We start from the raw sequence: 11304 nt of genomic DNA on the forward strand, positions 1-11304 counted from the left end.
ATAACTTATTTAATATTTATTTTATTGAACTAGGCAAGTCAGTTAAGAACAAATTCATATTTACAATGACGGCCTACCCTTGGACGACGCTGGGCCAATTGTGCGCCGCCCTATGGGACTCCCAATCACAGCCGGTTGTGATTCAGGCTGGAATCAAACCAGGGTCTGTAGTGATGCCTCTAGCACTGAGATGTAGTGCCTTAGACCGCTGCGCCACTCAGGAGCCCAATCTGTTGCCTAATAAACTGCAAGCTTTCCTGCGTTGTAATGGGAGGACCACACAAAATATCATCGCGTGACTCCAAGTTTACTTCAATATGATGGTTATTATATCAATATTTGCACATAAAGGCATTCCACCGCCATTTCCCGCATAATTAATTTTACCGACACAGAAAGATCCCATCATATCGAACGAACAAATTGTCTGTCAGCATTTATAACATTTTATCGGCATTTCATGTTTCCATCACCCTGGTTGTGACTTTTTTCATACATCAGGTAATTAATCCACATGGAATGGTTGGATGGAAACGTGGTTAGGCTACTTCCTAATAGTTGCAGTGTTGCCAACTCCTCAGTAAGGAAAGTAGCTATTGTCTGTCCTAAAAGTCGCCAAATGACGTCATCACCCAATTTGCATAATTGGCCATGTGCATGAATTGTGATTGACGCTGTAGGAGAGAAGAATAACGTCGTGGTTGAGACAAAAAGTGAGTAAAAAACACCCTAAATATGTTTAGAACTACAAATTAACTTTCTTCTGTTGATTCTTGTTTTTTTATGTCACAATTCCAACCCTCCTCCTTTATCTGGGCTTGGGACCGGCAAAAGTGACCCAAAAGAGACACTCTGGTGGAGTTACTTAGTTTTTGATTTTATTTTTTATGTCTCCCTCTTTCTTAATTTGGTTTGGTTTTTAACCTTATGGTCCACTTAGGAGCCTACAACAAGTCACAGTAAAATATGAACATTTTTAACCATAACATTTTTTATGTATACAATCTACATTAACAATCTAAATGGACCAAAAAGAGACAATAGAAAAAACTGTCAATGGCAATGTGAGAAAATTATGGTAACTAGTCTGGCCCTAATTCAGGTTAATTGTTTAAAAAAAAATGTAAACCAGGGTAGAATCAGCCAGCAGCGGCTTCCCACATGCGCGATTCATTTGCAGTCTGGACGCGGAGGGGTGAACATCTCCTGCTCTGACTGCAGCTGGGAGGGACTGCTGCGCGACGACTGGGCCGCCTGTGAGTGCTTTGGGACGGGGGTGGGGCCCAGCCCACGGCAGCACCCGCTGCTCGTTGAGAACGATATGTGCTTTCACGTCAGAGTCTCCAATAACACCAGAAAAAGTCGCTAGATTTCTCGCTAGTCACATTTTTAAAAATGTGTCGCTAGAGGGTTCTGAATACTCGCTAAATATATCGACAAAGTCTCTAAATTGGCAACACTGAATAGTTGCTGATTGAAAATGCAATCTACACAGGACCATCCAATCAGGTTTTTGCATGGGTGGAGTTTCATCTTCACGGGTGACATCACAAGGCAGTAAATAAGTTAATAGACCAATAACAAAGAGGGTTCCAAACTTGTCTGCCAATAACAGCTAGTTTTCAGTTTCCCCCACCTCACTCAGACCACTCCCAGACAATCCTAGTTAAATTCTTGTTTGAGAAATAGGTTATTTCTATAAAGCTATTTTTATTTATTTGACAATTTTAATGGAAAATGATTACAGTAAGTTAACTTAAATGATTTGATGTTGATATAAAAACGTCTGCATTGGGCCTTTAAGGTGGAGATGACAGTCATTTAATTTGCCAAATGCAGATGTATTGCAACCATCATCACACTATATAAGTTGTTCAACTAGCTTTCTCTAATAGCCTGCTGTTGGTAGACAGTTTAAGTGCTTACAGTAATTATGTGAAACAATACAAGTGACTGTTCTTGTTCTCAAACTCTGTATAACGTCATACATATATTCTAGATAGGCTAGTGTCATATCTGTATTCTAGATAGGCTAGGCCTTCTTATAATACCAAATGGATAAATCCGCAGGGACTCAAGCAGTGTTGGCACAATTATAATTATTTCAGTGCTTGTTGTGGAAATTGATAATTGTTCATTGATAATTGCATAGTTCTGGGGTGTCAGATGACTGGCACGAGGGACATATCTGCCGCTGTAATTCAGTAGGCCTTGTAATATGTTGAAAGAAAGTATCTATTTTATCAGCGATTGCACAGAATAAATTCATAATCTCTTTGGTGTTATGGTGAACTATTTTTCACCCACTTTGGAGACATTATTTAGACCTTTCCTTTATCTCACAGCTAATTATCCTCCGTGGTCTAATGTTTTGAGAGAGGGAGGGGTGTTGCATTGCGGTGGGCATGTATCTAAATGGTGTTCAAGCCTATTGTGCTGCTGCCTTACTCAAGGAACACTGTTTCCAGTGGAATTGATGTGTAGAGAGACATATAGTGGGGTGCAATTAGTGTGTTAGGATAGGACAAAGTACAGACTCAGAAGTTTAGTTCATGGCTTTATATTCCTGCTGGTGGTGGAACATGTAGGTACAAGTACGTGGTACATATTAAAAAGATATGCACAAATAATAATAATACATATGTTTTAAAAACGACAATATTTAGTTATATAGCTATGTCATATGGTACAGTACATTTTCTGTTCCATTTCAATTTATTTTCCAAAATTTTAAAACGGGTCTCCATTTGCAATCTGTAAGTCTGCCAGTAGATGGCGATGTTATCACATTACATTTTCCCTGATCAGCCATCAATTCCCTATTTCACAAAGAGCACTGTTAAACAAGTAAACACCATTTATTATTGATAATATAACATTTAAGAATTACACTGGAATAGCCACCCATTCATTTAGCATCGACAATGCCATTGGGTGGACTGGAGAGGGCTATAGTCAGAGAACGGGACACTAACTAACCGGATCTGCTGCCCCACTGACCCAGTTTGACTGTTATAGTTTTTTTCAATTGCTATCATGCATTGGTCAAAACTGAAGTCACATTGTCAAAACTCTTCACACAGTCAGTGAAACAGAAGTGTATGTGGACCAAACTGTGAATCATTTTTCATTGCTTTCACACAAAATGCATCCATTCATACTCCACCACCTGCAAAACTATATATTTGCAGCATGTTTTCAAATGCTAACACACTGTTCCCAAAACTGTTAAAAACACATTCAAAACAGAATGATGGCAAATGTCGTGCATTTCTGCAGTAGCCAGATTGAAACATAGAACATCTCAGCAGAATATTTAATCATTCCAAACACAGCTGATTGCAATTTCAGCTGTTAGCCTACACAAGTGTCCTGTTTTTAGTCTCGTTACTAAACAGACAAAAGAGGACGGCTTCGGAATGATTTTGTTTGGAAACATGGATCAAGGAAGACAGGTTGGTGGGGAAAGAAGAGTGGCAGGGAGAGGGAGAATACGTGGAGGACAAAGGAGAGGAAGACCAAGAGCGGTGGTCTCTGATTAGATAAGGGCCACAACTATTGACCATGTTGTAAACCACGGTCTCTCTTTGAGAGAGGCTGGTTTAAGGGTGCATCCAAATCTGCAGCGTTCAACAGTTGCATCAATAGTACACATTTTCCGGCAGAACAACAGGTGAAATGTGCATCCTTCAATGATAATTGAACTACATATTACAGTACAATACAGTATGTTCACATTTTTACATGTACTGACATTTTTAAATATATTGATTTGTTTTGTGTTTTTCAGTAGGATCCAAGGGTTGCCTCCCACAGGAGAGGCAGAATATTATCAGATGTGCAGTAAATTGCCATTGTTGACATGGTGACTGGCAACAATGCAATAAAACTGTGGGAAATTCGGGAGAGAGTGCTGGCAGACAATATTACTGTTGGGAATGTGAATACGATCAGCACAACGATAATTGCCAGAGTCATAGAGAAACATAAAACAAGGATGAAGCAGTTGTACACTGTACCATTTGAGAGAAACTGAATGTCTGAAAGAACTCTGGTATCAATATGTCCCGGTAAGATGTCTGTTCAATAACCAAACAGGGTACAGACACAGCTGTGCATAATATAAAGTACTGTAAAACTGTGGATTTACTGTATTTAAGATTAATGGAGATGGAAGCCAGGCAAACCACACATACATTCATCTTTGTGGATGAAGCTGGATTCAATCTGGCAAAAGCACGACGCAGGGGAAGAAATGTGATTGGACAGACAGCAACCGTGGATGTCCCAGGCCAGAGAGGAGCTAACATCAATGTGTGCAGCACTGCCCAATGATGGTTTGCTGTTACACAAACCACTCATTGGCCCCTACAATACAGAGAGGCTCATTTATTTTCTGGATGAATCTGCATAATCGACTTGTGCCAGCGGCGGCGAGAAGGGCAAGAAACTCCCCTACCTTCGTTGTTGTGTGGGATAATGTGGCATTCCACCACTTTGCTGCAGTCACAGACTGGTTTGCTGCACATCCCAGGATGTCAGTACTATTCCTGCCTCCATATTCCCCCTTCCTAAACCCCATAGAGGAGTTTTTCTCTGCGTGGAGGTGGAAGGTTTATGACCACCATCCACATGACCAGATGTCCTTACTGGATGCCATGAATGCGAGGTGTGGAGACACTTCTCCTGAAGACTGGCAGGGTTGGATTAGACATTCCAGAAGACACTTTCCAAGATGCTTTGCCAGAGAAGACTTAAGATGTGATGTTGAGAACTTGTGGCCAAATGCAGGAGAGAGGGAGAACTAGAACCCTCACAGTACAGTATGAGTGATTATACTATAGATTTTTAAAAAATTATTATTGCAGCCCTGGAATTTCAGGAACTTGTTTTTTTGTTTCAACTTTATTCTTCACAAGTAAATTACTATATGTGAAGACATAGAAAAAAATAAAGGCTTCATAGCCTTGCAAATTGCTGCATTTCTGATTCATGTTACATATACTTTAGTACAGTCAATAAAGTGAAGGTGTTATTCTATAATGAAATAATGATTTATGTGTAAAATCATTCTAACTTCAAAAGAGAAGTACATTTATGTAATGCTCCCTGTTAAGTGTGTTTTAGGTCAGTGTGTTTTGAGTGACAATGTATGCTTTCTGAGTGAGAATTGTTGCCAGAGTTATGGTCGAACGAGCTCATTTTGAGACATGTATGAAGTGGTTTGAGGTGAGATTAACTGTTTGGCCAAGATGCATGTTGGTAATGCAGACTGTATGAAGAGTTTTGAAAAAGTGGCTTCAGTATTGACAGACGCTTGTTAGCAATTGATAACTGTAATAAACCAATAAAGCTCAGTGTCAACAAAGGAATATAGGTAATACATCAGTCCTTAATGTATCACTGCAGAACACCCTATTCAGTCTGTTTGTTCCTCTTCCCTCTCAATCCAGCATCAGAGGATCAATCTCTCTAAAAGATTGACTGACAATACTGCCCTGATTTGGTAGGGTATCAACTAAGGCATAGATCTGTAATAACAGAGTTGATGCTTTTCCTGGGTTGGTGTTTCTGATTGACTTTAAGAGTGTGAGGAGGTGCACTGAAAGACTACAGTATCTCTAGCTCTATCTATGGCTGAGTCCGAGTAAGACAGATGGACTGAGCGGAAGTGCGACACTGTCGCAGGCAATATATCAAAAGCCGGTTCAATTGACATTGCTCTATTCTTGAGGGTAGAGTGGTTTTTCATTGTGTGTCAGTATGTGGTTTTGTGGGAATTTGATCTGGGAATGTGATTTGCCGTGTGTGTCTGAGTATTTGTGTATGTGTGTGAGCAGGCGGTGTACCCCCCTCCCACCCCCTAGCTTCATAATTTCTCCTCTGCGTGCCTCCTGAGTCGCTCCACCACATCATCCCCACTGGCCCAGGGCACAGTAACAGCTTTGAACTCCCCCGGCCTGGCCTCGTGGATTTCAGTGATCAGCCGGTGCATGGGGTAGTCCCGCCGGGCAAACGCCGTGTCCCGGGGGCCCAGGATCAGAGACGGGCAGAAGTCGTTGGCCCCATCGCCCACGTAGAATACCCTCTGGAACGGCCGCCCACGCTCCTGCGTCCGCCGCATCACATAGTCCCTCAAGATCACCTGCTTGCACATGTTCTCCGGGCAGCGCAGGCAGCTGTGGGAGTGGAAGGGGCGCAGCACCAGCCGGCCATCCTTGTCGAAGGTGGCAGGGTTGGTGAAGATCTTGACGAAGAGCTGGCGGGCCCCAACGCGGCGGAGCCAGGACTCGATGAAGAAAGTGTTGGCATCAGACACCAGAACCACCTCAAAGTCCTGCGGGGGGCGGTGGCGAAGGAACTGGAACAGGGCCAGCATGCCGGGAGAGGCGGGGATCTTCTCGATGACGGAGCGGATGGCGCTCTCGGTCACGCCCTTCTCTGCCATGTAGGCCAGCACGCGGTGCATGTACTCGTTGTAGTGGCCCGGTCGGTAGGTGTCCTTCAGCCAGGCGGGGAGGTTCTGCCCTGGGGCTGCCTGCACCACCACATCATCACTGCTCTCATTCACAATGGTCTCGTCAAAGTCGAAGAAGATGAGGAAGCGCCTGTCAGAGGGGGGTGTTGCTGAGTTGGAGGCCATGTTGTTTGCGGAGCGTCTGGAACGTGGGGGGGGAACGTCCTCGCCTGGGGGAGAGCCAAAGCAGTTCATGATTGGCTTTGACACAACCTCTTACTGAGATGAGTGGCACCAAAATCCCTCTCTTTTGCACCTTTCGGTCTCTCGTTCACGACGAGGCTGGTCGGAAAACACAAGGCGGTGCTTCTGGGAAGAATTAGTGTATAATAGGCCAGGGACGAGGAGAGGATGGAAGCAGAGTAAAAAAAGTACAGATTGAAGAGGAAAAGACAAACAAAATACAAACATTTAGAGAAACTTTTTTTCAATGGACCTGAATTAGAAAGATTAGAGGTGGAATGAGAAAGAATAATTGTGCCAATATCAGCATGGGTTGATTGCATTTCTGCTTGGTAGCCACCCAACATGTGTACTGAAACATCAAAAATATTTCTACCCCTGAAATCACATTAAGTCCGAGTAAGTCCCAAGTCTTCAAGTCCGAGTCCTTTATAGTCACGAGTCAGTGCCTGCACCTTTTAATATACTAAATGCTGTTACATTGTTTACCATTGTAAGGATATCTAGATCATTTAGCTCTATAACATTTGCTGTTGTAGCTAGTATGAAAATCTCCCTTTGTTGCATAATTTAACAAAGACACTACTGGTCGACTCCGAGTCACGTCCGGTCCTGGACTAGAGTACTAACACAGATTTTTTTACCATTTGAAATGCCATAATCTAAAGTCACATTATCATGTAAGTGATTAGCGGCGATGTTCTGTACCTGTGCAGCTGCAGAACATTGCATTGGGAAATGTAATACGAGCAAGTAACACACACGATGAGTCAACAGCATACAAAATAAACTTGATATCTTAAAAATCAAGACATTTTCCAACGTCAGCCTACAAGTCATGCGATGCTGATCTGTTTGAAGCTGCAAGGAGTCAGTGAAAAGAACGGAACATACTGTACTGACCTTCAATGTTCCGTGCCGTCAACAGAGGGTTCCTAGAACACTATCAACCAATACATGGGATCTGTAAAGTGAGGAGGATAATTCAGGTACAGGAAAAGCCTGTAAATAACCCCCAAGAGACGGACACCGTTCAATGTTGTAATTATCTACAATGCCAGAAAATGCAGCGCGCTCTGCAGCACTTACTGTAGGCTAATAATGTAACCATCATCATACAATATTCGGCTACATACAATGAATATAGTACAGTACCCCATTATATTATGCCATTTCACAGGAATCTCAATTACTTATGCTATAACAATTTGTTCCAAAAACGGAGTAGACTGATGAACATCTAATAGATAAATTAGCCTGCATGCAAATGTTTCCTAATCCACGAGTGAACGCGCTGTATTTAAGCACTGAAAAACGTACTGACGGATAGTTGACTAAATAATTAATCTTATTTGCAGAGCGAAGGAACCATCGCAAAAATGTACCAGTAAGAATGTATGTCCACAAACAGTATACCCGACGACACTCTTGTCCCTCGCGGTATCTCTAAAGTCGCCTATGTTCTTGAATTGGTCACCGACATCCTGTTCTTTGTCCAGTCTTGAACTTGACCATCACTTGGTTATGTACGAGTTTGATTGTCGAGGAATAGAGTGCTTTCAGCTCGTTTTATTGGCTGTCGAAACCACTGAGCGTGCTACGGTTATGACGTCATAGGCGACGCAACACCGGCCCATTTGGCGCCCGCCTCTAAGATCCTGAGTAAGTGAACCCATAGAAGCAGTAGACAGGTTGGTTGATTCTGGTTTGAATATCACTCAGCACAGCTTCCAGAGAGAACATGGAGAGATTCCGTTTGTTGTGTTCTCTCAATGTATGCATAACAAAACTGCTTAGGTGGTATGTACACATGATAAGCCTGTTTTGTGAGATCATTTACAGCCTTTTTGCTGTGTGTGCAAACCACACATCCCTAATTGACCAAAGGGTGACACCAAGAACACGATGTTCAAATTGATGGTAAAATAAACTGAATGGTTTACAAGTGGTTTTAGAAAAAGGTGAAAGCAAGACATTTGCACCTCTGAATGCTCAGCCACTTCGACCCAGCAGGCTACCCTCCCCCAACCCCTCCCTCATGTCTCTGTATCCTCTCAGACACACAGCCTCCCTGCTTCTCCTGCACAAGCCAATAATGCCCAGCAGTTGGGAGGTGACTATTTCTGAACGCAGATGGGAGTCCAGACTTATCTGGTGCTGTGTTATCACCCGGCCCACTAGAATGAACCTGACCACTCACTCACATACTCACAAACAGCATCAGTGCTGTGGTGAGTCAGTCACTCACACTTTCCACTGCTGTTGGTTGTCCAATGGTTATTTTGCATACAACCTTCCCACAACTATCTGAGAATGTTGCTTTGTATATGTAAAAAAATATGGCACGCTAGCTCCAACCTGGTGGCGCAGTGGACTAATTCCACGGATAAAGAACATTAGATCATAACTTCGAATCTCACAGATGCCGTGTCATAAAAAAAAAGAAGTGTTTGCATGATTAAAGCCTAAGGAAATTAATTTCCATGTGTCCTATCTGTGCTTGGAGTAAAAAAAATAAGTTTACCCAAAACAAGCTAGTAGTGTTAAAAAAGTCTTATTGAAACATTTAAGATGGTGACTAAACCAGCCGCGTTGCCTGCAAAATAAATGTACATATACATGTTATTCAATCATTTCATCCCAACTGCTCACGCGCGTCTGCGTAGCCAGGCGCTAAAATAGAACTTGGCTCTATTTTAGACGCTTAACGCGCCACCGCTCCCATCTACTCCATGGGTTTTTAAGAGAATACTAATTAACGTGGGTGATTGAAAGACGAACGAGGTCCACATTCCAGTCCAGCTGGAAGTAACACACCTTAAAGTTGGTTGCCAATTTAAAATCCAGAGAAGAAAAAGAAAGCTTCAACGAGAGAAATCTTACTCAAATCTAACTAGGTTTCCCATCTTATGGGTGGATTAATTGTCAGAGTAGAAAACCCATTTTTTTTGTAGGACTCAAAATGGGCAAAAAAAAGGGACCATAAGCATTTAATCTCCCGGGACAAATTAGCTAGCAACAGTTTCATCTGTGTTTTGACCTGTCAAATTAATTGGTATTTTAACCTGCATATCATGAACGCATCTGGTGGGGATATTTAAAATCAACATGCGCACGATGGCCCCCAATGCAAGAAGACGGTTTGGTCAAGGTGTAAAGAAAGAACTTTGAAGGAACCAGAGTAAAACACTCCCAGAAACCTCCCTGCAATGTTCCCAGAATAGGCTAAAATGTTAACTTCCATTCTCAGAACATAAAAAAAAAAAAAACTTTTAGGAAACTTATGGCTTTGTTCCCAAAACCAATTGGGAAACCAAAAATGCACATTCCCACAACCTCCAAGGACCCAAATGTGCTAGCTGGGTGCTGTCTCTTTCTCCCTTGCTCTCATCTGCACAGAACACAAACACGGACTCACATCCTCTCATCTAACCCTGTGATGTCAACAAGGAACTGAGATGCGATATTTCAGTATCAGTAATACACTACCTCTCATCAAGTTTTTGAAAAGAAACTTTGTTAGGTTTTGCTCTAATAGTCTGCTCTGGCTACATGGTCTCTACAGGATTACAAGTAAACATCTGCAAGCACTTGAACACAAAGACAATCATGAAGACAAAAAAAACCCAACACGAAACAGACAGCTAGACACGTACTCTAGGGACTAATGGGCGGGGTGTCCTTTAACCTGGTTGATGTGGCGTGGACTTTATGATCTTCACTTCTCCTTTCCTGAAGGCTGATTAGACATTTCATATACATACACACAAACCTTGCAGCCAAACACACTGCTGTTATGAGACTGTTACTGTTCCCATTGAAAGCTACTTAAAATAGCTTGATTGTATCCAAGATCAAGTGCTTTCATATGATTTATGTGGCGTCCTCCATGACAATGTCAACCGTCACTCCCACTTCCTTCCTGCCAGGCAAACCCAGTTCTATTAATAAAAGAAAATGGGTGCATAATATGGTCTAGTTATGCACAAAGACTGCTATAAGTGTACTTGCAGTGCTTACAAGGCTTATTAGCGGTGGTTTTGTGGCGCTTCAAATTAAAGCAAATCTTTTGGAAACCGCCAAGCTGCGTTTGTGCAAGCATTTCCTTTATTCATCCCTAGAATGGTTCCTTGAGGAAAATCGCCTCGGACATTGTGCCATTACGGCTTCTAATGCTGTGACGCCAGGTAACAATGGAGTGAGTCAGGTCATCTAAAAGGTCAGGGGTGTAGAAGACTTGACCTACAGTATTTGGATTGGAACACAAGGCCATTACTACACACTTACCACAGACCCAGGTCGTAACTACCCACTGTTGCCACAGACAAGGAATTGCCACACAATTTAAATTCGTGAGAGATAAACGAAAGCCTCTGTTTGGTAATGCAGTGATTTCAGCCATTTGATCAGTATCAGCTTCCTTCTGTTGATACAATCACATCCACTCACAACACTGCAGACAAACACTCGCAGAGATCAGCTTGTCAAATGACCCTAAAATGTCACCAGACAAACACAAAACCGACTGCAACCACAGAGATGGAACAATCAGAAGAAAATAGAAAAAGGGTACAAAATATACAGAATGAGCCAGCTTGCAAAAG

General features: G+C 42.4%; 1 protein-coding gene across 1 annotated transcript; it reads right to left on the bottom strand.

The window, feature by feature from the left end:
• Positions 1-2549: 2549 nt before the first annotated feature.
• Positions 2550-8265, bottom strand: LOC120034516 (probable phosphatase phospho1). The gene is made up of 3 exons (XM_038981107.1): positions 8086-8265; positions 7604-7664; positions 2550-6826 (listed from the first exon to the last, which is right to left on the bottom strand). Exon 3 carries the CDS (start codon positions 6710-6712, stop codon positions 5870-5872), a length of 843 nt encoding a protein of 280 aa, XP_038837035.1. The 5' UTR covers positions 6713-6826; positions 7604-7664; positions 8086-8265; the 3' UTR covers positions 2550-5869.
• Between the last annotated feature and the right edge of the window lie 3039 nt (positions 8266-11304).

This window comes from Salvelinus namaycush, chromosome 41 (assembly GCF_016432855.1).
Source record: "Salvelinus namaycush isolate Seneca chromosome 41, SaNama_1.0, whole genome shotgun sequence".
Taxonomy (NCBI): Eukaryota; Metazoa; Chordata; class Actinopteri; order Salmoniformes; family Salmonidae; genus Salvelinus; species Salvelinus namaycush.

Bases quoted from the DNA above. Each gene is read 5' to 3' on its own strand.
- LOC120034516 (XM_038981107.1), bottom strand. From the start codon at position 6,712: ATGAACTGCTTTGGCTCTCCCCCAGGCGAGGACGTTCCCCCCCCACGT.